The following is a 27,624-nucleotide window of genomic DNA, read 5'->3' on the forward strand; positions in this document are numbered from 1 at the left end:
AATGAAATGCATACAATCAGGTGAAGAGAAAGTCAGAGAAATGAAACATTATGCAATACAATGTAAAATATTAACTTTTACTTAATATATTATTATCTTTATAATTTTAAAGTCGTTAGCAACGAACTACTTTCACCCCAAGCCCCAGGTAAAAATCAGGGCATAGCCAAAGCAGGTCACCAATAAACTCTAATATTTGAATTCGCTTTGAATTTTTAACAAAAAGGTACTATATTAACTGCTCACCTCTGCCTCTGACGCTAAGCACATTAGTGTAGGACGTGGTTGGGCGATGGTTCAGGGTGCCAGAGCAACTAATTTCATTATTTGCCTTTGTTTTTTTTTATTTAAGTAAACTTTTCACATAGGTTTGGTTGTCGGATGCGGGAGCTCCGTAGCACTCTTGCCCAAGGCGCTGGTACTGAAACCAGCATGCCCTGTAGTTCAGATTTCTTTTGAAAACGACGGAATGAGATGCCGACATATATGGCTCTGACCTTAACAGTAGCATGTACAATATGATGTGCACACTTGGTAGGCCTGAACTGCTAGATCATTATTAACATTCAACAATGTTAAAAAAGGTGTGCTATATAATTTGCTCATATCTGCCTCTTTTTTTATGCCTGTTTACATTACTTATATGTACCTATATTATTTATATATAGCAATCGATAGAAGCAATTTCTCAAATTCGTTTTCTTAGTATTTCTTCTAAGTCTGTATAGCTTAAAATCAGAGAACGAATTATGTCTCAATTTTTTTTGTTTCCGAGAGTTCTGAGGAATCGAATGGTCAAAACTAAAACTATGAGCAAACACCGACTCAGTAGTAGTAGAGACTATTTTTAGAGAGAGTCTCATCAGAGTCCTGAATCTGCATAATGGTTTTTCTGTATTTCCCGGATGATTTGGACAATTAGTCTTAGAGGCAGACATGAGCAAATAACCCTTATTTATTGTTACAAATTTGATGCACTATAACTCAAAAATGCAGCGACATAGATCTTCGATTAGACTACATTTCTGTATTCGTATATGACTTTCAATCATTATCGACATGAAGCGTAAGCAAATCATTTGCTCCTTAGCCAAAATATGCTATTAAACATATGAACTATGAAGTCATAATAAACTTATACAATTGCTTTCGTTCATGACGTCAATTACTATTTTTTTAAATTTTTGCTTTGGGAATTTTTAGTGATTTAAATCTAAACTTATACATCTAATAAAATAAATATCCTCCATCATGTTGCACTTGATGAAAGTTGCTTAAAACCAACAGATAAACTTCGTATTTCAGGGTGTTGCTCATAAGACAATAATAAAAAGAAGTACGAATCGATTATTTCCATTTAATATTTATATAATTAAAATTCAGCTGTAGGTTGCAGTTTGAGAGCCCCATAATAAATATTTAAGAATATCAAATTATATTTTTCCTTTTATTCGTCCATTATATTATAAATTGGCAAAGTGACGTATCTACTTACGATTAGATGTTTATTAAAAAATGTGCGAATTTTGATGATAATACCTGCCTACCTACATAAAAGTATTGCTATTAAAACAAAAATAATGTCTTTTGATGATTTCACTGTAACGTAGTTGTTAAAAACCTGTCTGTTTTGGATATAAAAAGTATTTTATCATAAACTGTACTTTCAATTTACAAAGATTTATTGTACCGTAACAGCCTGTGAATATCCCACTGCTGGGCTAAAGGCCTCCTCTCCTCTTTTTTGAGGAGAAGGTTTTTGGAGCTTATTCCACCACGCTGCTCCAATGCGGGTTTATTGTACTGACATAATATTATCTCGTTAATTTTTTAAGGGAGTATAGGTACCTACCTAGTTATTATGACAATTGAGCACTGAATTCAGGTCGTCAATGTGAAATTGGGGTAAGTAAGTAACTCTTAATTAAAAACATTCAACAAACAAATAACAATTCTCTTAGTGATATATAAAAATGTTGTTTTCATTAGTTTAATATAAAAAAAAAACACAGTTATAGAGCATTGTACTTAGGTTTTGTAATGTGCCTAACACACAAATGAAAATGATGCCTTTAATTGAATTGTTTGTTATAAGTACGTAATAAGTCATTAATAATGTTATTTTACACCACAAACGCGTAGCGGGAAAGTGTTGCTCTATTATCTACATCTGAATTCTGAATATTAAAATCGCGATCCATTCAGTTTCACTTCGCATTTGTGTTTTTACCAAAGTCAATATATGAGAAAACACATAGTTAATAAAGAAAAATGGCACAAAAATGTTAATATATATAAAATGTAGGGAAACCTATCCTCAATATAAACATCAAGGCTGACGACATTGCATATTCCGTGCATGCTCTAGACATTGGCGTTTCAAACAACTCCCAACGCGCTTTTGCATCAAAAATAGCCACTGAAGACGCTCTAGACGCAAGTTTACGGAGCTCATCGGCCACACCGGCTGTGTGCCCGCTCGAGGAATTTTATAATAATGTTTACATCGCTCAAATAATTCGCTCGTGCCGCGAAGAGTTCGATTCGTTTATTTGTTATTCGAAATAACAAAATATTATAGTGGTACCGTTGTTATGATACAGTATCGGGGACATCTGCGGGCCCTGTCAACGAACTAAACGTTCGAAGATTCACCATCTTTGGCAGCGGAAGTAGCGGCGGATGTCCCGGCAATGGGTGAGTGGAGTGGCATATGAATGCCTAACAACAATGCTCCGAGCCTCGTTCCCACATTTTCTATTCTTCCCATGTCCCCGCCAAAAGTTTGTTCAACCTTTAATTTTTTGTCGAGATGGATTTAATGTGTAGACGCGAACACTGTCTACTCATTTTAATTATGTGTACGTTTCGAAACTTTATGTTTTATTTAAGACAGTGTTACATTTATTACATCATATCTTAATAATAAACACACATTTATAATAATATTTTATTTATTTAGCTACCCATCTTAGTACTAAATGTTTTAGTAAAGATTTATAAACAAACGTTTTATATAAGCAATACAATCATTATCGTGCCAAGCGATCTCTTAGCCTAAAACCGTACTCAGAAGTCAGAACTATTAAATCTAAACGGCATGCCCTTATTTTATTTATCGTTCTCTTGAACATATTTTAATAAATAGCAAATTATTGAATCGCTCGATAGCCCTTTTAGTATTATTAACAGCTATAATTTTATTACCGTATGCTTGAGCGGCCGGACTAATAGCGGCCAACAAAGTGGACATAATAAACTATATTCACAATTATAATATTAAGTAAAGTCCTAAGTCAATTTGTTTAGCTGTTTTTCCCTAAAACCAGATTTTATAACAATCAACACACAAAAGCTACCTTTACACGAGCATAATATTATATTGATGATGTATGAATAAAGTTTAGAAATATCATTATATATTAACTAACGAGTCATTAAACAGCCAGTAGTTTTTGAGTTTCTGAGACAAACGCGACAAACTTTTTGTAGAAAACTTTTGTACGAAATATATATTATTCTCTAAAATCAACATTCATTACTATAAAGATAAAAACAAATATGACATTATATATATTTTTCTTGAATTGACCTTAAAAATGGAATTTGCGGGTGTCATAATTGTTAACAGTGCTGCGTCGAAATACATGCATATACGAAAATTCAGATCGACCGGAATTGGGCTTTTCAGAAGTTTATCCAATGTTATCGCTAGTATATAGTAGGGACATAAAACTTACGAAAAGTACTTTATCATGCCCATGTGATTTATATGATTTTTTCATTCAGAAAAATATCCATTTTTAATCATTTTTTATTTTTTTTTTACCCGAATATTGTCTGTTTTTAATCTCTGTGTATTTTATGTTTAGGTTGATAAAATGTTCCCCTAGCAATACTTAAAAAATTTGGTGAGAGAATTTTAATATAATTTTATATTAAAATACTCTCACCTCTTAGATTAATTTTGCAAGTCTCTCAGATCGTTGAAAAATATTGAACAGATATAATAAATTTTATAGGTACATTATATGACATTTATACTAAGTTTGTCATTTTCTTACTCAATATATTTTTAAATTAAATTATAATCGATGAAGATTTTTCAGCAGAATTATATAACATATAACACGTATATGATAATAAAAGACAAAATAAATGATAGTAGAAAAATAAACAAAAAAAATACAGTTAAGTTGAACTAGTAGTTACGTAGGTCTCAATAACTCGAATGCGATGTATACATACAGAGGACACGACGTGTACAATACTTTGTATAGCTGAGCTTAATTTGTATCTAGTAGCAATTAATATTTTGAATCTTATTAGCCTACTAAAGACGTGTGACATTGTCGCTGAGGTACTGTTACCTCTGCGTGCCAAACGCGTCTACGGTCCCGTTTCGTCTGAACAATGCATCAATTAACACTTTATTATTCTTTGTTTTCAGCGATTAGATAATTCTGACCAGATGGCTTAAATTTAATTCCTGCTACATTTCTATAAAAAAAAATTCAGACCTGACAGTAGCAAAATTGTAGGTATAGCTCGTAGTAAAAACTAATCTTGTGAATAGACACTTCCGTATCTACGGCACTTTCGACCGGTGATAATTTTTTGAAAAAAAAACGCAATGTTATTGTTATGTAAAAAATTTACAAATATGTCAAGTCAGGTAGATTTATAAATTTTCTGTGACACCTCTTATTGTTTAGTTGATCTCTTATTAAATCATCTTATTATATAGATATATGTACCTACAGATATATATGATATATATAATAAAAGATTTGTTAACCTAACTGTTTTCATTAACCTACTTTTAACGGTGACATTTAACGTTTGCCGCTATATAGGACAGTAGGGTACCTGACGGAGCGTGACCTACATTCCAATTTTCCTCTCTTTACGTCTGAATGAATTCAATATAGCTGCTTCGTCGAGGAGCAAATAGAATAAATTAGGAATTTCGTTTATCCTGTATATTTACAATGTTATTTACTTACCTACTTTAATTAAGGAGGTTAAATAGGTCAACAGAATTTGGACTGCTGATGTAATAGTAGCTGGTTCGATTCTGACCCCTCGGGCATTGCCTTGTCTACACCTAGAAGAAGGTTTACGTGTAATCTTGCAAAAAATATTACTCTCATAATTTATTCAAATATAGAATAAGTCTGCAATAATTCTAGCTTAAGCGTTATTATAACGCGTGCCAATATAGAAAAGATTTATGAATGTCTGAAAGTGCTTTTATTATTGATAGCAATAAAATTTATTTTAATAAATACTATTAAGCCGGCTTAAAAATTTTATGTTTATTTGGAATAAATATTCTTCGGATTGATTTATGTTCGCTAATTTTTTTCTAACAACAAAACATGCAACTAAGTTACGAATAGTATGCGAGTAGGATAGTTAGAAATCGTTAGATATTTTTAAATCTCTTCAGGCAGGTGCATTTTCGGTTCGGTTCCAAAACTGTTAAAATAATCATACCGTCAATAGGTACCACAGTACCTTATAAATAATATTGTGTCAATAATGAATATATCTTATTCACAGTACCTTATAAATAATATTGTGTCAATAATGAATATATCTTATTTACGCTAAAAAGGTCGGAAATATTTTTATTAAAATTTCTGTTTACTTGGGAATTACTTTTATATGTACTTACTTATAGAAAAGTCTAACTTAGGAAAGACTTAATTTTTTTTAATTATAAAAACATGTCTGATTTGAATTTAATGAAAATCGTTTTGAAAAAAAATGTAAATGAAAAGGTATCTGTATCTTGGACAAGTAAATATGGGGGTATTTACTAGAAGAAGTCCGAGTCATATCTTTCCAAAGATATACTTTACTTGGTAGATTTCAGTAATTTTCTTTCTCATTTATATAAATGAGTTGAAGTTAGCAACAAAAAGGTAATGGGAACTGTGCTAGCCTGTACCTAAGGATTTGCTTAAAATTCGAAATTCGACAAGCTCAAAAGCTTTCGGCATGTGGCCGACCAAGAAATTCTGTCAGTGCTTATCTTAATGGAGTCATTGTTCCTTCAATCGTTAACTTCACCCGACCGACTCGTTTAAAGCGTATTTATTTTTTGGCTGGCCAAGACAAATAAACATGTTTATTCACTTTTTTTCAAACAGCGCAAAAGATAAGGCTTTGTAAAAATTATAATCCGCTTAGCATATTCGGCATAATAATTTGATACTCTTGGCAAAAACATCCATAAACAAGGAGTGTTGATTATTATGAATTTCATTTCATAATTATGAAGAGCTCTTGTTATTACCTAAAAAAAGATACGGTAACGAGTTTATATATCTATGATTATTGAGGTCCACGATAGTTTCGTGCCGATTAAAGTATTGAAAAATCATCCTTGTTTTATTCGGTCAGATAAAATTACGTTGAAGATACAATTATTGCCGCTACTGCTGCAAGCATTTTTTTTTCTGTCACGTTTGAGCAAGTCATTGAAATTTCAATCATTTATGCAAGATTGCTTCATCAAAATGTCAGAAACTCAAAATAATTTGAAATAGTGCACCGTCAGCAGATAAATAAATAAACACTTTTAATTTTATATGTACTTAATTATATTACATTTAATATATATTTACCAAGTCCAGACATTTCTTAGACAGCCTCATCCTTACTTTCAACCTATAAATAATTTATGTTAATGATAATAAATTGAATTTAAAGCCTCACTTTACACTGAAAGTTTTCCTCTTCAGGCTCTTCTAGCATGAACACAAACATTTCTCCATTCTGCTTTTCACCTCTACTCATTTTTTGCGAAGTTTTCATTATCCTACATATATTCACCTTAAAAAGGAGAGGAGGTCTTCACCCAGCAGTAAGACATTAAGAATGTTACTTTTTTTAACTTAATTAGTAACAAATAAATATATAATAAACAACATGGCATGATATTTCTAACTTATGCGAGGTACTTTAACACAAACTGTTTATTTCGATAAATTCGACTAAAACGATTCGAAGCTGACTTGTCTGTATACAGTACTATTTCTATAGAGATAAAGTACTGTTCGGAAATTATAATAGTCAATAAATAGTAGCTTTATTTATTGTAAAATTAGTTGTTTTTTATTTCGAATTAGTAATATTCAGTCGTGTGTACATGTTTTTAGGCTTACCTAGAGGTTAAATTACATTAACTCACAAACGCGAATAAAAGATAAAGGTACACACATGTGGCGGAGTCTCATCCGACCATGTTTTCTTTACCACCGACCCCAATATAAAATGAATATAAATATACAACAAATCCCAATCTTCGGAATGAAAAGCTTGGCCAACTCGACTCTTTTCTTAAATGTATACATTGTGTGTGTGTGTAGGATTGTGTATTTTAAAAATACGATACTATTTTAAGTAATTAAAGATTAGCTTATTATTGTTCTTTATTTAAACAATAAATAAAGAGTTCGTATTATGTTTTACTTTTTTTTACTCCTACATTATCAAACAGTTTTTTTAATTAAATTATTTTGCCTTTAGCACTCAGACATACCTACGTATAAACTATCTAAATTGGTATATCTTTCATCTTATACATACAATAAAAATTTAACTGATCGCTGTCTGCGTATGGAATAAATACGAGTAAAACTATTATCGGAGGCCTTTATTATGAACCCAAAATATTGTTTGTTAGAATTTTGTTTGTTTATCTGTGCGTTTGTGTACGCTAATCTTAGAAACGGCTAAGCTGATTTGCATGCGGTTTTAACTAATATATTGTGGCAAACTTCACATCAAATTTAGTGTTTGTTTTATTTCAATCGGTTTATTAACAAAAAAAAAGTTATATCAATCTAAAGAATCACGTTGAACATTTATTCCATAAAAATGCTACCTATAAATGAAAGTCTGTAAAAAGATGATTTTTAAGGTTTTGGCATATTTCAAAAGGTTTGATTAGGTTGTTTTTTATAGTAAAGTTGGTAGGTAGGTAGGTAGGTAGTTTTTTATAATATAGTAGGTAGGCGGACTAGCATATGGGCCACCTGATGGTAAGTGGTCACCAACGCCCATAGACATTGGCATTGTAAGAAATGTTAACCATCGCTTACTTCGCCAATGCGCCACCAACCATGGGAACATGTTATGTCTGTTGTGCCTGTAATTACACTGGCTCACTCACCCTTCAAACCGGAACACAACAATACTAAGTACTGCTGTTTTGAGGTAGAATATCTGATGAATGGGTGGTACCTACCCAGACGAGCTTGCGCAAAGCTCTACCACCAGTAGAAAATATATTCATACATACATAAGTATTTGTTTTCAGTTTGTAAATAAATTTAGTTTTAAAAGGACAACATTTCCTGTGAAGGTATAGGTCACTATACATAAAGAACAGGGGAAAGACATTCAAGTACGTCAGAATAGATTTAAGGGAATGATGTTTTTTTCATGGCCAAATGTATGTTGCCCTATCTAGATCCGGGTGCGGCAAAAATCAATAAATACTAATATCAATAAAAAAAAAAACAAATAAAAAAAAAAGAAAAAGAAAATAAAACTAAAAATGTTGTATATACTGAAATATTATAAGTCTGTTCTTAGTGATTTATTTAGTTATACGCGGGGGGAATCGCGGGCACAGCTAGTCAATAATATGAACGCAAATCATACTGTGAAATTTAAATACACGCAACCTACTGTGCAGTTAGGTGCATTTACTTATACATAATAATTATGTGTAATCAATGCCACATTATGCAAATAAATAAATAAATAATTATAATATTACAACTGAAATCAATTATTTTGAGGCAATGAAACCCGTGAACTATACTTAGTAATAAAATTATATATTAACATTGTTAATAAATAATTAATTGTATAGAAAAATTAAATATTCTTCTTCTATACGTAGAATATGTTATTGAATATTATTTTTATATGCGTTTATTTTGGTCTTTAAAGTTGATTTTTTTAGTATTGTCAAATAATTTTGAAAACTTACTTAACATACAACAAATACAATGTATTTAATCTTAAGAAAATAGTATGTTTAACAATAGGCGTTTAAAGGTTTTAAAATTATTCCACGAGATAGAAGAGACAAACATACTATGTATATATCTATGTTAAACGACGACAAAGGCTCATCGTACTTATTACGGTAGCCATAAACACTATAATCCTATGGGATAAGTCTATATAGCTTCCCGTTTGTTCCTAAGTACGACGTATGTGCACAGTGAATTAATTCGACACAACCGGAAGCAGCCAATTGTATCTATACCGTGGCCGACGATCGCCGTCGCTGAACGATAATGCCTATCTTTGTCTATTGACCCTTATTCCATATTCCATGTCAGTTATTATTATGTCATAATGTCTGCTTGAGATGCTAGAGACTTATTATTTTATATTGCGTTACGACTTTGAAATATAGAAACCCGATCGTGTTGATCTTTATTATTTTATCTAAATTTGTTTATGTTAATGTTTGAATATTTGAACTATGCTATATTTGGAATATTTCTCTAATGTAAGTTATGATTCTGTTCCTTATTTCTTTCTATTCATATTATTAATATATAACTTAGAGCTAAGTTCAGTTTTATTTCGGGATTCAAGCACATATTATTATATAATATTCCTATAAATATAATTATTATTAATAAAAATAAGAAGATAAATCTTACTTTTAGCGTGCAGAGGCGGTACTTACAGCTATATTGTTGTGAATGGTAATATTCATTTATAAAAAAAAGTACAGTAATAAATAATAATTAATATCTACTGATGATACTAACTAGTACATATTTTGAGAACAAGTATGATCATAGATATAAGTAATTAGTCCTCTAAATCAAAACTAATTTAAATTACCTATATTTTGAATTATAAATATTAAAAATAAATATCTAAGTGTTGCGCAAAGCGTGCTCTAAAAATATTTGTGTGGTAGCTCATTACTTAGGTAATTAAATAGACTATGCAATGTAGGATTTTGAAAACATTTATGTTTGTTTCGCGTTCGTGTTTAATAAGTAATTTTGTATAAGCATCAGCGTCTCGTGGCAATGTTGAAGCACATGCGCTCGCGGCGTAAATAAACACGCACCATTCCGCAAATACTTTGCGGATTTTGAACCCGAAATTGTTACGACTCATTACTGTGCATTTATTTATACGAATCATTATTAATTGTAGATTAATTTCAAATAAAAAAATGTTAATGTAAATAATATAATGATAAACCTCGTTCGTGTTTGAGGTGAAATACTAATTTACTAATTCCTGTGTTTTAGTTGAAAATTTAACAGTTTAAAAACCATAGGTAGCTTCACTGATAAGGTCGTTTATCTCATATTAATGTATCAACGCGATAGTATCTCAAGAACGTCCGTTTCGCCTTGATGTAAATTTTAGTAAGGGTAGTTTTAGTTCAGAAGAATTTAGCGAACTAACAAAGAGATGTAAATAGCGGCTCTGTTTGACACGACAACGAAGATGATCTTCTTGAACATCTTTCTTTATACGAAAGCTATCCATGACATCTTATAATGAAAAAAAAAACATATTCTTTGGTGGAAAAATTAATTATATTTAAAATTACAAAATGAGTAAAGTTGCGTCACACGAATAATAATTACCACATCGCATGAACTGAAATTGCTCTTTCAAAATGTTTAATATTACAATAATTAATAATACCTATATTATTTTAAATTAAAATAAAAACTAAAGCGTATGAACGTCATGTATAACTTCAATACACATGTATATATATTATTTTTGTATGTAGGTTGGTTTATATACGGAACAGTAATTGCTTTGAAAAGTTATTTCCTCGTAGTCCTTTGTTAAACTTTGATGGTATACAAGTGCGCTTTGTTTCACAGATGGAACCAAACAAAGTCAGTTCGACATGTGGTCTGTTTTTTTTACTTCCACTAACACAGTGCTCCATTTTCAAACTATACGTCATATAGCTTGTGTTTATAACAACCAAAGTATTGTTCTCTACTTAAATGAAAAAATTATTCAATCAATTAATTTATAAAAAAATATTTATTTAAGATAATACATTCGATGTGTGAAAAATTTAAATAAAATATCTTCATTTTTTTATATATTTAAGAGAAAGCTTTAATGATCGATCAGTGTGTCGGAAACGTAACTCTATAAAATAACCCAGTTATAAATACGGTTCGGAATGTAAGATATTTATATTTCGCATACGATACGAAACAGCTGCGTGTGTTTGCAAGATGTCACCCCTTGTCACACATTTTTCATTTTATATAAAAAAATCAAAAGCTGAGATTGTTCATAAAATACCTAAACATTTACCACAATATGTATTTTGCTCTAGATTGATTTTGAGCAGTAGAGCTTAATACTTTATAACACTATACCAACGCTAAATTCCTGTTTATTTAAAACCTATTTAATGTGGGTGTCTACATATATTACAACAAATGACAAGGATAATATTGAATCACAGTACCTAATTTATTGATTTTTCATACTCAAACAACATCATTCTATATTTCACCTAGCATATGTTACCCAATAGGTAAACGGAACTAGTACCAACTATGAATGAACGTCAACGTCAACAATGTACGGCGTTTATTTACAAACATTAAAAGCTGGCGTGCGCTACCAAAATGGACACACCGCATGTGCATTGGAATTAAATCTGGTCGCAGGCTCCCCTTCATAAACGAATACGTACGTGATTTCTTTGCTCGGGTTGGGACGCTTCCTGCTCGCGCGTGCTAAGAAAGCTTCCCTTCCTCGTGAAAGTCCACACGTGTGGCACGCCGATCCACCTGCGCGCGCGCAGAGCTGAGATAGGCCGCCGTCCAGAACCCGACGCGCGTTCGACGGGATGTGTTGTGCTTAGTGCGTTACATATCTCCGGAGTCATGGGACCCCAATTCGACTACTGTCTGCGAGCCACCAGTGAGTGTCTTGTATATATTTTATTATTATTATTTTATATACTTGATATCCAATAATTAATGATAGTTCCGAATATTATGTTGTTATTAGAGTAACACGAAATAGTAATTTAAAACCAAAGCGTAACTGACTAATGCACATGCATAAACTGATAATAGTATTGATTTAAATGCAAACATAATATTAATTGAGGAAACGATCGTACCTATATTATCTAAAGTTATATGTATACCTATGTACATCTCGATTTATAATTAACATCGTATCATAACGTTTAAATTTAAAACTAATTCATTATATTTAGTTTTACGAAGAAAAAATTTAATTTATTTAACAAATTTCACATACATTTTATAAATTTTGTTTTTCTTCCGGAACATTTCATTTTACGTTTTCCAAGAATTTAGATTGATTCATCAGACAACAGATGTTTTGAAGACTATGCCATACGTTTCACTGTAAATATATTACGATTGAATTCATACAAATATAAAAATTCGTAATTTTGTATAACAATCAGCGTTTATAATATTTTCTCACGATACTTATTTATGTTTTGTACTTCTGTACATTTCAATGAATTCATTCACATTCATTTCAAAAGAAACATGTCTAATGTTTCTTGTTCGGAAATTCGTTTACTATTGTATGTTACTTGTTGTTTTTATGGGACACGTGTACCGAGGGCAAATCACCCCGCTTTGTGAAAATACTTTAACACATATATGCGGGTTAACGAAATTTGTATTAAAAGGATACAAATTTAATCAATTACTAATAATGTACGTAAAATAGCGACTGTTGGAAATTTTAGTTAGATAATATATAATAATAATATTCATATCTAAATCGATATTTCATTCTTAAGTACCGACCCTCTCTCAACGATCCATTACCCACACCAAGTTGTTTCTTATAACATAAAAATATTTTCCAAAATTAAGCTAAAACATTTTAATATAGCGGAAACATTTTATTGTTTATATATTAAGGATAAAAGTATTGATTAGTAATTTTTGTGTGTTAAATATACAATTAAAATGTAATGATAGATTACAGTTATTATATTAAAGTTATTCATATAAGACCAAACTGATATCCCTCAAATATTAAAGCCCTAAATTGAATTACGGTTCAAACCCGGGCAAGCACCACTGAATTTTCATGTGCTTAATTTGTGATTATAATTCATCTCGTGCTTTACGGTGAAGGAAAACATCGTGAGGAAACCTGCATGTGTCTAATTTCACTGAAATTCTGCCACATGTGTATTCCACCAACCCGCATTGGAGCAGCGTGGTGGAATAAGCTCCAAACCTTCTCCTCAAAAAGAGGAGAGGAGGCCTTTAGCCCAGCAGTGGGACATTCACAGGCTGTTGCATTATTACATCATCATCATCATCAAATTGAATTACGGTGACGTTTATTATGGAAACTAGTATAGGACGTAGTTCATTAAAATTCCGCGTGACACTTGCGCAGAACGACGAGGAAACGGACAATCTTTAATAATTATATAATAATAACAAAAAATTAAGATTCGAGTCAATAATGAAGTCCTCTAAGTTCAAGAATACTTTTCTAAAGAGTATTTTAATACGTTACTACTGCAATGTATAAGTAAAGTACTTTTTAATTAGTAAGTAGTGATTATTTTTCCGTGTAAACTCGTGACAAACCTTACTTTGTTAGGAAAATTATAATTTAAATTTATAACTGCTATTCTATTGGCATTCATTGCCTAAGCGGTGCAAATACTGATTGTCTAAATAGGTTTATCTAGGAATTATCGCCCCATATAAGAACAGTAGAAGGAATGAAGATTACTTTCAATTCGCATTTTCCGGCTTACAAAAGTAGGTTGGTCTACGGTCCGCTCTGGACATAATGGAGAGCCGTTAGTTCATTGTCGTTATTGAATAATTCCCGCGCGACTCAGTCGCTTGGCGCTAGCCAACTGGCGACGGGTTCTCAGGGCTAGTGATGGTGATCATCGGTAAGCAGTCACCTTGAAATAAAGTGTATACATGTTTAACTTTAAAAAAATTAACTTTTATATATATTTATACATATATAGAATTTGTGATAATCAAATATACTTTTTTAAAAGTTATTTAATTATCACGTCAAAAAAAATAAAATATATCTCAAGAATTTTAAGTAGCCTGAATTTATCCATTTGTTACAGACAATCCATCATATTTCGCGTTTTCCGATAAAGATGTCGCTGACAGCGCCGGCCCTCATTCATCGGCGTCAGAACAATATTCCAGGTCAGCGCCAGCACGTGCTTGGGCGGATGGCGGTCGACCCTTAAGTTCACCGCGTAGACGCGAGCCTGAAAGCCCTAGAAGAAAAGAATTCCGAGCTCTTTTAAGGTCTCTATCTGCTAAGGAACCTGAACAAGCTGAAGCCTTTCTAAAAGGTCAGCCTAGGCCCGGAGATTGTGCGCCTAGTGACATGAGGTGTTCCTCATTTACGGCACCGAGGATAAAGTGAGTTTTTCTACTTCATCATATACAGTCATAGTAAGTAACTTCCGGTAAATGTCCCACAGCTGGGAAAAGGTCACCACTCCTCTTACACATGTAGCATAATTTAATTCGACACAGGTTTCCTCACGGTGTTTTTCTTTACCGCCGAGCTCAAAATAAATTATTGCAACAATGCACATTAAACAAGTGAAAATCAATAAAGTTTTTATCTATCTAAATTAAAAATTAAATCTTAATAAATTATAAATATTATGATTTTAGGAATTAATTTGATTTGGTTATTTATATAAAACTATAATCTCACGATAGATAACATAATAATCCAATCCTACAATGATTGAAAACGATTAGTAAATTTATAGTTAAAAATCACTTATTTTATTTCGAACCAAAAATAATAGATTCAGATACGACATAACTCCATAAAACAAATGACGTTATCTCTATTGTTCTAAGTATTTGACCTCGCTAGTGTAGTACTGATAGAAAATAGAATTAACATTTTATCATATATACAAATATTTCCTTATAAATTAATTTTAATACAGGAAAGGCAAAATAAGTTCAAAGATTTTTACATCGGACGGTACCAAAGAGCACGAAGAAGTTTTCTACACAATTCCCTTGCAAGGCCGTAGGCGACACTCAGTTGGTGGATACCTAGCGGATACTGGATCTGCAGGGACTGGGGAAGTCACCACGGTGCCTAGTGAAGTCCCCAAGATGCCCCCACCACGAATCAACCAAAACGAGGATGAAGCTGTTAAGAGACGAAGACCGAAAAATTTTCCATTCAAAGGTGAGTTTCTTGCTATAGTCTCTTAGGCTACTTCTCTTCATAAGTAATAAGAATCATTACAATTATATTTTACGATATAAGATAACGTATATCAATCGTTTGCGGAATATTTTCATTTTGTAAAATGAAGGGAATCATTTCTGTCGAAACCCTATCAATATAGTTAATAATAAACGTAGAAATGGACAGGATGATAAATGGTCGTAAACAATACATTAGAGACGTAATGCATTATCAATAGAGAGCATTGCACCCGAACTCTTCGACCCTTTATGATAACATGATAACGAAAAACCATTGTCTCGAATAGGTAACGATCTTAAAGAATACGTTATATTGGCGCTTTCAATAATAATGTCCTGCCAATCCAACAAATTGAAACTTATTTGAATCTTGTCATTAACGATATTTTTGATCTTACTGTGAAATAATACAGTGTGCTTAAAAAACATAATAAATTATATATCAATAGGCCTACGGTCTATAAGGTACCTTATCTGTCGTCCATGTTCATACAATATTCGGCGATTAGGCTTATCATAGGAAGCGTTGGGAACACAATTGCAACGTGCCAATATTTACAGCATAATTTTTTTCGACAGATATCATTTAGAAAATATTGATTTAGGTCTTTAAATATGTCCAAATTTGTTTAACAAGATAAGCTGTCAAAGATGGTGTTTCAATTATCGTCGCGACGAACTTGCGTTTTAGTGCTTTTAGTATGCGAAGTGCGTGCGAGCACGCCGCCTGACGCCAGCGCAGCACTCCCGCCGCGCCGGCGCGATGCGCTTCGTCGCGAGTCGCGAACCGACACTTCGCAACGCTCTGTTCTCAGGGCTCTCGCTTCTAAGACCTCTGTTCAGTTTGCTTATTCCGGACGCATTCTAGTGCTTCTCTACAATTCAGTGCAATGTCATCCATTTAAGTTTGTTCCTTCGCATACTACGTTTAGTCTCATTCGCGTGTTTATAATTATGGATAAAATTGACGAAATGATGGAAGACCATAATACAAGTGAGTGCGATTAATTATTTATAAATATTATTTCTTTAATTTAATTGGTATAGATCTGGTTCAATGCTATCACAATGTTTATTTATTTGTCTTATACTGCTTAATAACTATGTTTTAAAAGACCATTTAAAATTACTGAGAAATTAATTTACTGGAATACTATTATAAGCTTTTAAATACACATAAATAACCACTCTTCTTAATCTAGTACTAATTCTGTTAGAATTGAGTTTTTGTATAAAGAATACAGTTCTGTTACAAAAGTTAATCGAGAGAAATGTCAAAGGGACACCGTAAAAATATAACCAAAACAGTTTTACCGATGTGAACTATACTAAAACTGTATCTTAGTCGCAATGCCGTTGCTATAAAGGCGAAAATCGTCAGTCATGTATATTTATTAACCTATTAAACACATTAACAAGGCAGAATGGCAGGACTGGCAGTACAAACATCATATACTTTACATGCATCGAAGCAACTCCCGTAATGTACTCGCCATAGGAATATAAATGTAGACGCCTATTTTGTTTTCTTAACTTAAAGTAAAGAATCGCCCCCATGAAGCAGATATTCTTTGTTGTAGAACATTTTTATGACATCCGCCGTATACAAGATATCGTAAATTCATATAAAAAATCTCATTGTTTACACTTCACAAAATTATATAGTACGCTTGAAACATTTTTTTGTAAAATATATATATTTATTTTTTGTAAAACAGTAAGAGATAAAATAATATTCACAATAATTATTGTTCTCTATCTGTGTATTTGGTTATATGTATGTTCACGAACCGTGATCACGGCTAAACTTATTTCTTAACTTGCTAGAACAAAGAAATCTTAAATAACTTCGCCGGTGGCAGACATCTGTGCTTTTCTTGATGGATACCACTCACTCATCAGTTATTCTACCGTCAAACAGCAATTCTTTTTATTGCTGTCCCTCTCGTCGCTTTAACCAGAGCTTGAATGGTGTGTCAGACACTGTAATTACAGAGACAAGAGATAGGACATAGTCAACTGCAGTGTAAGAGGTTATTTGTATTATTTTTTTTCAGTGCTAATGTCAATTGGCCAAGGTATCATCTGCTCCTCTGCCTATTCAATAAAAAAGCTATTAAAGTAAATAAATTTAAATGTTTATTCTGCTAAAAATATATGACAGATAACGGTTCTGGATTTATTCACTTAGACTGATAATTAGGTCAGATATGTGGGTTTTGCATTAGTGGGACGTTGGCTTACCTAATTGTATATATATTTTAGCCTATATTTATAATATTTTTTAAAAATTAGAACGATAGTCTGGCAAACGTTATACACTCTTATTTGTTTTGTATAAGTAATACAAGCTTCCTTTAATAAATATATTTTTGAACTACATAAATAGTTACATACCTAATCAAGAATTATTTCTTTATATAAAGACAACACAAACATAAAAACTTGAAAATAAAACTATTGTAATTTGAAAAAAGTTTTGTAAAATTAACGTTATCATAGAGTAAACTTCGATTTTTTATGGAAGTATTCAAGAAGAAATTTGTTAATCTATAAGAAAAAAAATGCCTTGAAGGACATATTATCGTTATGGTAGTTCTGTAATTGTATCAGGCATAGATTCTGCTAATACATAGCCTCCCTTTTTTCTTTATCGAAGACACTTAGTTTATTTATAATCAAAGACATTAATATGATCATTAATATGATGACTTTTAAATTAGTTAGACAAATTCCTAACAAGCTCCAAGCATGGCTTACGAAGGTTCACGTGCTAATTGCTATATATTCTAATCAATAGTTTCGAAACTTAGCCAATATAGTAGGTATAAGTATTACCTACAATGCAGGAACTTTAAACTCGTAATTGCCATAATGATGATGCTATCAACCACGTTAAGTATTAATTTACGTTCAATTTCATCAAAAAAACTACATTACTATAATATAATAATTTAAATGTAAAACAAGTAATATAAACGATCCCTTACCTTAAATATGTCGATTTCGTATCTGCCTATTTTAAATCAACGACTGAAATAGATTGTTTAAGTACCTACAAGTTTACGTTAATCCGTATGAATAATATTTTTATATTACTCACACTGAATGTACGTTATATTTAAATTAAACCGTGCTAATTACTATGTGATGTCAGAAAGTATAAAATCGTAATGATTAAGTACATTGAGCAGACAGAAGGCACAGAAAAAGAAGGAAAAGTTTATTTTGATATCGTGATTCATTCACAGTCGGGTGCTGCCAGCTCACAGTTCACACTAACTGAAACTATAACAGGCTCTTTGTTGTTATAACTTCCATAATATTTAACTGAAATAAATATCATATCATACGATTTACGTGGTTTCTCGTTAATCAGGCTGAGTCAATAAGTCAATATTTTTGTTGTCTTTTTAAAAGCTTTCGATGCAGTACAGCATTAAAAAATACAAAACATAAAAAAAACAATTTATAATAGGTACTGATGTTTGACCGTGTATCTAATTTCGTTATTTTTTTTATATTTTACTCAACAAGCATAAAATCATTGCTTCAGTTTTAAACCAAAACATTTTTACTATTTATAGTATATAAATATAAATTATATAAACATAGTTTATAAACTATGTTTGAACTAATATTATTTACGTGATAGAAAACAGTAGATCAAGAGGCACCTGACCTGACAAACTGAAAGCCGTTGTAGGAAACTGCAACATTTCAGCCGGCACATCAAAGACGTCGGCCAATGAACTGAAAACGAACGATGTATGCTCATTGCCTCAAATGATAACCGTTTTTATAGAACAGGTACTTAGGTTTACGAATCTACTGTATGTAGGTATTAGGACAGTCATATAAATACATCAATATAAGTTCGAAAATTTGTAAAATATTAATTTAAGAAAAAAACAAATTTTCCCAGTAAATTCATTTAGTGAAAAATCGTATAATTTTTCCAAGGAATAATTTGTTTTATAATAATTAAGAAATAATAAAACCACGATCCTGTTAATCAAACATACCACAAACTTTTATTAAGTCCGTGCCTTCGTGCTGCATATAATCGGCCATAGTTATTCTGGGCCACGCTGATAGACGTTTGTCTATTTAGGAAACGGATATTACATTTAGTTGGGTCTTCATTTGGCGGCAGAGGTGGGTAAGTATAAATCCGTATGAGTTTCCGGTGCGCGCGGTGCATAGCATATTTTGTAAGCAGCCGATGCGTATGCGCAGCGCTGGATGCAATAAAAACTTTAACAACCAACGCGTGTTTTTATACTTGAACATTTGAGAGATATGTGTTTTTGGGGCTTGGTGGAATAGGTCTGCGGCCTATTTTCAAATGAATCCTAAAATAACTTTGAAGCGCTTCAATACCAATAATTAAAGTTTCGTTTTAAATCCATTAAGCTTGTCTGGAATTGCATTAATTGATTTCAAGTATCATTAAGGATAAACGGTCTAATGGTAAGCCAAGGGCTAAAGACGGGCGGTCAGGTTACGGGTGGCGACGCTGGCGTGCAGCTGTAGGCGCGCGCGCAGATGTCTTTACAATAATTTATTATAAAATATTTAGGCTGAAACGACATTACATATTTTTGTAAAATATTTTTAGTGTCGTATTTATTACATTACTTTAAGTGTATTTCAAGTTTTATTGTTGTCACTTTGATAACAAGTGAATGATAGTATTAAGTCAATAAAAAAAACGCTTAGTAAAAGATAGTTAAACATTAAAAATGTGAACTTCTTATATTAGTTTTAAATTGTACACGCATACGCATCTCTACATAACGACGGTAAAAGTTATTAGTGGAGCTTTATGATGACCCGTGAACTTCGATGCAGGCAACGACCTATAAAGATATGAAGTGAACGACATCGTTCATGCCTTGATTATCCCTTGACAACGCTTCCTTTAAACATTAGGGATAATACAACAACATCACGGCACCATCTTGACACTATGTAAATTTTACTTGATATAAATTTAATGTTTAGGGCATTTCCTCGTTAGATAAAAACGATATCATATGTTAGTTAATAAATTAGGTCTAACAGTAAGCCATTACAATATTCTTAGAATCGATCAATGAATGAATGTTATCTTTATTCAGTAGGTATTGTGATTGTTTTAATATTATTATATATTCATAGTTATCGAATTTTAACTATTTCCGTAGATTTAACCTAAATAAATAAAGTTATTTTGGGATAATCGTTATGTGTTCATATAAAAATGATGACGTAGAGAATTAGAATAAATACTTTTTGTATTGTTTTTTTTTAATTTAATAATTGTAATCATTAAAAAACTTTTTTTTTCTTATAGAAATGGAAGATATTGCAATTCTGTGGAGTTCCGGATCACCGGAAAGTGCACTTTGGTCGGATTATTTGGTGGCTAGCTTCGACAAAATTATGTCACAACGAGCGAGGCATCACTATAGGTAAACAATATAATTTTTTTGTATAATTATTTATACCCATATCAAATATTATTGTTTTACGACATCACTCGCATCAGGCAAACTTCGTTTGACGCTTGTTTCTGCCGACTTAATTATTATTGCTTAAACTTTTGTTTCCTTTTCAACTGTACTACATTATGTAACTAGACATTTCCGTTTAAAATTCGAAATTTTCTCATGCCATTGCTGACCGCCTTATGTACATGTTTTATTGTCCGTAAAAATGTAAAAAAAAAATTTCAGAGTCACACCAATAACAGCGGAAGAGCTCATGTCTTCGGACTCTCAAGAAAAACTAGAAAAACTTTCCAAAGCTCAATTACAAATAGTAATATTATGTCCTATTCTTGCTTCGAAATTATCCGATCTGAAAAGAGAACTGCATTCTGAGAATTTGTTCAAAGCCGACAAAGTGTTAGTCATGCTCCTTGGCGTCGAAAAAAATCATGTTGTGGCTAACAATTCTGAAGGTAGGTCAATACGATTTTTTATATTTTGGTAAAGATTAATTATTGGAACTTACTATATTATTATTGGGTAAGACATTTCAAACTACTGATTAAACATTTGTAAATATGGGGTTAAAACAGTTTAGGTACTAATAATATTTGGCTGGAAAAACCTGTCCTTGTCTGTTTCGGAATAAATATTCGGAGTTGTATTACCTACTTTCCTGCAGCTTTACTGTGAATCTCAAAATATAAATATTTTCCCGGAACTTACAAACTTTTATTTCGTCATTATATTTTACTTCCTCAAAGTATATTATTAACAGATAAGTAAAATGTTTTTAGTTAATCAAAATATTTATATAAAAATTGTTAATGTAAAATTTTATGATGTAATTTTTTAGATTATCCTTCAATGGACCAGTGGCAGATGATGTCAGTGCGTGAGAAGGATACCTCATTTGTTGACACATTTCTGACTGCTGCCGTTGGTATCCTTAGAACAAAGGACTGCAAAGACACTGCCACGGACAGAACAAGTTTCTCCATTGTACCAAAAAAAGTTAAAATAGTACGTATTAACGCAATCGTAAAAACTCGGTACCTGTGGTACAGAATGTGAATTACACTATAAAATGTATTGCAAGGACATTTTATTACTTAAGTGTTACTGACGATATTGATAAGACACTGGTTGAGTTAAATAATAAAAATGGATGTAGGAACATAATTACTTACAATGTTCTTTTATCACAGGGTCAAAGTCGAGTGATAGCGCTTCTCAACGACCCTATTAGAGAAGAAGACAGTATAAAAATAATGGTCGACAAAAAGGGCGAGGTTATTCACATACCGACGTTCAAAAAAAGGAACCCTTATACACTCCAATTTGATATTCCAGGTGAAGTATTAAATCAATACACATTAAACACAAATTTTACAAAAAACACAAAATATTTACTTTTTAAAAAGTATATAATTTAACGTTAAAAAACTTAATTACAGAATCATGCCTAGAAGTTTCGATGTTAGTTTGGGTGCGCGTTAGCAAAAATGGTCAATCCTTAGGCAGGCGACAAATTAAATGCGAGAGCCGTTTAAGAGAGTTGGATCAACTGTTAAGGGCATCGGACCATCCTCTAGAATTTATGTGCCAGGTAAAATTAAAAAATCAATTACTATTATGACAAAAGCAATAAAGTGGGTATGAATATTTTTACTTACTGAAATTTTTTATTACAGACTTTAGGGTTTAAGACTACGAGCAAGGAACAACTAGACAGTTGGATGTTGAATGCGTTCCAAAAGAATATTCCACCCCATTTCAATCTGCTCTCTTCGACCGAGCAGTACAACCCAAAATCTGATTTGACGAGTAAGTAACTTTCATAAATAACATTATAAAGATTAATATTAAGATAATAATTGCTATCTAAATGTTGTATAAAAATACGATATACAGTTCGTATTATTCCAATATACTCGCATACAAACCTTTAAATTAGCTTCATATATCTTTGCACCAAAACGTAGTTTTTACGGTTACGCTCACTATGATAATAATATTGGTATGAAGGTTGGAGGCGTTCGTTTTCATTTCATAAATCCAACCGTGGCAGGTGGCGAGGAGTACCCCACACTGCTGCACTGGGCGGCGCGCTTCGGGCTGGAGCGCGTGTGCTGGCAGCTGCTGGAGTGCCCGGGCGGCGGCGCGGCCGTGGCGCTGCGCAACGCGCGTCGCCGCACGCCCGCCGACCTCGCGCGCGACCACCGCCACCTGCGCCTCGCCGACATGCTGGCCGACCATCTCGTGAGTGCGCACCCGCTACCTCGGATGCTTTGAAACCGTTTCAATTTTTGCTTTATGATCATGTGATGCTAATTATAATACATAATACAAATGGTAAAGCCTTTTGAAAATTGCATACGATCCAACTACCTGGCCTCCAAAAAAATCGACCCACCTACATTTTTTGTAAAAAAGCTATCGTATGGTTTTAAACTACCACATATTTATATTTTTAAGATTGATAATGAAAAAATGCAATTGTAGGATTGTACAAAAACAGAAATAGTGCGCAAAAAATAGGTTTTTAGGTAAATATGTGACAAAACACGAAAACACAAAATTTTACGCAATTTTATTTTTTTGTGTACAAAACGATTATGCCGTTTGTTTTTAAATTTGGGTGCCTAAATCTTACTTTAATAGGGAGTGTTTCCTCCTCTTGACCTAATCACTGCCTGCATACGCCTATTAAGTGACCTGATTAGCTTTTTAATGTCTTCCTGTGGGGTCCGTTGCCATTCTTCAGTTAGGGCAGTTTCCAGTTGATTCAGGGTTTCTGGAATTGGATTTCGTGCTCGAACCGTACCTTTTAGCTGGTCCCAGAGGTGCTCTATCGGGTTTAAGTCCGGACTATTGGCTGGCCACTGCATAACTGGAATTTCGACTTCCCTGAGATAGTCTTTAACAATTCTAGCGACGTGAGGTCGTGCGTTGTCGTGCATAAGTTGGAAATTATCCCCAATATATCCAGCGTAAGGCATCACATGAGGCTCCAGAATGTCCGTTATGTAAGTTTCAGCATTAACAGCACGATTACGGAAAAAACCAGCTCTGTGCGTCCCGTCAAAGAAATACCTCCCCAAAACATTGTAGAGCCTCCACCAAATCGGACTGTTTCTCGAATGCAACACTAAGAGTAGCGTTCTCCTGGCCTTCGCATGACATTACGTCGTCCATCAGAGCCTACTAGAGACATTCGGCTTTCATCACTGAACAATACTGTCTCCCATTGGTCCAGTGTCCAATCGACGTGCTGCCTAGCAAATTGTAGTCTTGCTTGTCGATGGGATGCTGTGAATTTTGGTCCTGTTGCTGGCTTGTGAGGGGTTAAGTTTTGCTCTCGAAGTCTTCTTCTTACAGTATTTTCACTCACAGACACCCCACGACTTTCTCGGAGTCTACCTTGAACGTCAACAGCCGAAAGATGTCGGTTTCTTAAAGACGTCAAACCAATAAAACGGTCATCGGTCGGGTTCGTGACACGCCCCCTGCCAGATCCTGGTCTCCGGCGATACTCCCCAGTCTCCAAGTAGCGTTTGTACACTCTTCGCACCGCTGAACGACTTAATTTTAGTGTTCTAGCTACATTTCGCTGACTTAACCCCTCATGAATAAGAGCTACGACTTGAGCAGCTTCTGCTTCAGTAGTATCCATTTTTTTATGTTTAAACTTATTAAAATTATTGTTTCAACAAAGTTTCATACACTTAATCAATAATAAACATCGAACCGAGATGACTCCGCGTTAAGAACTGGAAATAAACTAACCATGCACTTTGTGCACAAAGTAACGTTTTCTTATCAATACTTTAAAAATATTCCAAATATCCTCAATAACACTTACAACTCCTCCAAATCAATATCAAGTGGGTAATAAAATGTTAAATGTATGTCCCATAAGTAAAAAAATCCACCTAGGTCGTCGCATAGTTAAGATAACAACTTTGTAAGTAAAAAAATACGGGTGGGTCGATTTTTTTGGCGGCCAGCTTATGACGATACATATGGTTGTAATTTTTAATTAATATTTTCTTTACAGAAAATAAATGAATTTTCTAACATGTACTACTATTTGAAAAATATGTCCGATAACGACAAAGAAGATTCCCAGGAGGAAGACAGACAGGGAGAAGAACTCTGTATAGTAGAAACCGCTGACACGGTTGACTCTCCGAGCAATGAAAATGACAAAGGTTCGGAGAAAGAGATTATGCCCGATCCTTTTAGTGAAGTCTGCACTCAAAATTTAGAAGATACACCGCTTAAGCGTGAAGAGAAAAGACAAAGACCAAATTTAAAATTACCAAAGGTAAAGGAGCAGTTTTACCAAAACGATTTCCAACTTAACGACAATAGAGTTGACCGAATACAACAAGCAATCGAGCATGATTATCTTGTACAACCGTCAAACATAAAAGTAGAAAGTCCAAAATTTCGACCCAATAATTTATATGCAAATAGTTCGAGGCTGCTACCGCAACAGACGGATATATTTCTATACTCTCCCACCGAAGAATCAAAAGCTTTTACCATTGACACTCCAACGAGTGATATTAGTCAAATAAATCTAAACATTAAAGATATCCGCCATAGCGGTAGCATAAAATCTGGTAAAGATGTGACTGGACAAGAAGAGCTGGCAGAAATAATAACAGACTTTAAAAATAATGTCTTTACTATTTCTGAAGTGGAAAAATTAGTCATGGAGTGGAAGAACCGAAATGAAACTCAACAATCCCTTAAAGAAAAGCAAGAGCAATTAAATAAGATGCGTGAAGAGTACGACAAAATTCAGCTTAAAATAAAAGACAATATGAAACGACCAACACCCTTCGAAAGAGTAAAGAAAATGTTTTCGAAAAGTAAGAGCAAGCGTAAGTATTGAAATAGGCTAATTTATTTGGTGACTGAGTATAATTTAAATATTTAATTATATAAATGTCTTGCAGATCATGATAACAATACTGGGACAATTGAAAAAAGGAATGGAAACACAAGACCGAATAGTAGTTTAAGTGATAGTAAGTTTTATTTTATTTTTTACAGTCCTCTAGCTGATGATCATTATTAGTAAAATAATGATACTCGTTGGAAATAAACCTAATAATGAACTATTATTTAAGGCTCCTCATCATCCGGCCGCTTGAGTACTGTTAGTGGAGGGAGTGTTGGAGAAACTAACAGCGTTCAATCTGAATTGGATGATAAAGCTAGATCAGTGGTAAGCACATCTGCATATTTTAGTTTACCTTTACTATTTTATTTATATGGACTATCATACGACAGAATATTATTTACCTACATTAAAATGTTAACGACTATAGTCGTATCTTATATTTTCAAATATTTTAGTAATACTCAAGGTTGTAAAGTCTTTAATAAATAAACAAACATAAATATCATATTGTTATTTAAAATGTTGATTTATAAACATATCATTAATCTAGGATAAAAAAATGATGTTATCTATTTTTAGATATCGGCGAGTACTTTGACAATGAATTCATGTGACGGCGAGAATCGTCTCGACGACTACTTGATTCCGCCGCCGCCGCGACCCCTCAACGGATGTCCTCAATTTACCACGTTCGGACATCCCAAGCACGAAAATAGGTAAATATAACTAACAAGGATATTACCATAAAATATTATAGTTTCCTTTGAATAAATTCATTTTGTTTTCTTTTATTTATTGTTAATTTAATGAAGTATTATTTAATTTCTATTATTTATTGTTAATTTAATGAAGTCTTATTATTTTGTTATTACAATTAATATATTTTTTATCATTATTCCTGTTTTTAACAGAGGGCAACATATGGCGACTATTGTTGAACGAGAAGCGTCTGCGTCAAGAGAACGATTAGACTGTGATTCGGACACAAGTTCCACACATCTGCGATTAAACTTCGGCGCGCGCGATAAATCTACTGCAGGTCGCTGCGATGATCGCGACGGAGCACATATGTATATGAATATTTCAGCTTCGCACACATAACTACTATGTAATTGAGTAATTTTCATAGTAGTTCTCCATAGTATGTTGCAACACCATTAAACAATTAACATATGCGGTCAAATTAATATTAACTAATCTATGCAAGTATCGTACAAAAGTTTAAAGTTACAATATATTTCATTTAAATTAATGTTATTCTGCCACTCCCTAAAACATTTGTCGTGAATATAAAAATATATGAATACTGTTTTTTATACTTGTCGTTCCTAAACGAATTATTACGATCAAGGAATACAAAATAACGTTGACAAAAACTTGTGACGGCAATCAGCCTAATTTGGCGGGAATTGAAAGATACATCAACGAACATTAAATGGCCACCGTTGTGCATAATAGAATTAATAGTTAATGCATTGAATAAATACTGAATAGTGTGAATCATCGATTCCTAGATTATGTTTAAACTATATATTATTAGTAGTGTGTAAGATTATAATAATAAGGATAAAAATGCAAGTTTTATTAGCAATCTTAGAAGAAATTGATATTGTCTTAACCAATTCGAATTAATCTGTACATATATTTGATCTGATATTATATTCTTTGTAGGTTTTTCTCACGATTAATGTAAAGAAAAATTACATATCTCTTCAGAAAAAAGTTACATCTTGGGCATAAACTTCAACTGTCACTCGAAGAATTCGGTGAATTAAAGGTGAAAAAAATATAGGGATTTTATTTTTTTAAATTTAACATTATATAAAAGTTTGTTACTAGAACTTTCATGAAATTTTTGAAGACTGACAACCATTCTTGAAGCCATATTGTAAATATCTGTAAATATATAATAAGCATAGATAACTTTTTAAGCATTTCTATT

The 27,624-nt window shown here is 32.6% G+C and overlaps 1 protein-coding gene across 2 annotated transcripts; it reads left to right on the plus strand.

Annotated features, from left to right (window-relative positions):
• Positions 1-1,794: 1,794 nt before the first annotated feature.
• On the plus strand, positions 1,795-27,453 carry LOC126771069 (phosphoinositide 3-kinase adapter protein 1). 2 transcript variants are annotated; one of them, XM_050490759.1, is made up of 16 exons: positions 1,795-1,905; positions 2,604-2,697; positions 14,162-14,468; positions 15,017-15,267; positions 20,629-20,746; positions 21,011-21,237; positions 21,621-21,787; positions 21,973-22,117; positions 22,222-22,373; positions 22,459-22,591; positions 22,836-23,026; positions 24,825-25,659; positions 25,735-25,806; positions 25,909-26,006; positions 26,262-26,398; positions 26,594-27,453. In XM_050490759.1, exons 2-16 carry the CDS (start codon positions 2,694-2,696, stop codon positions 26,781-26,783), a joined length of 3,027 nt encoding a protein of 1,008 aa, XP_050346716.1. In that variant the 5' UTR covers positions 1,795-1,905; positions 2,604-2,693; the 3' UTR covers positions 26,784-27,453. The 2 variants fall into 2 exon arrangements, with proteins under 2 accessions (XP_050346716.1, XP_050346715.1); XM_050490758.1 differs by lacking the exons at positions 1,795-1,905; positions 2,604-2,697 and adding an exon at positions 11,770-11,973.
• The last annotated feature ends 171 nt before the right edge of the window (positions 27,454-27,624 follow it).

This window comes from Nymphalis io, chromosome 10 (assembly GCF_905147045.1).
Source record: "Nymphalis io chromosome 10, ilAglIoxx1.1, whole genome shotgun sequence".
NCBI lineage: Eukaryota > Metazoa > Arthropoda > Insecta > Lepidoptera > Nymphalidae > Nymphalis > Nymphalis io.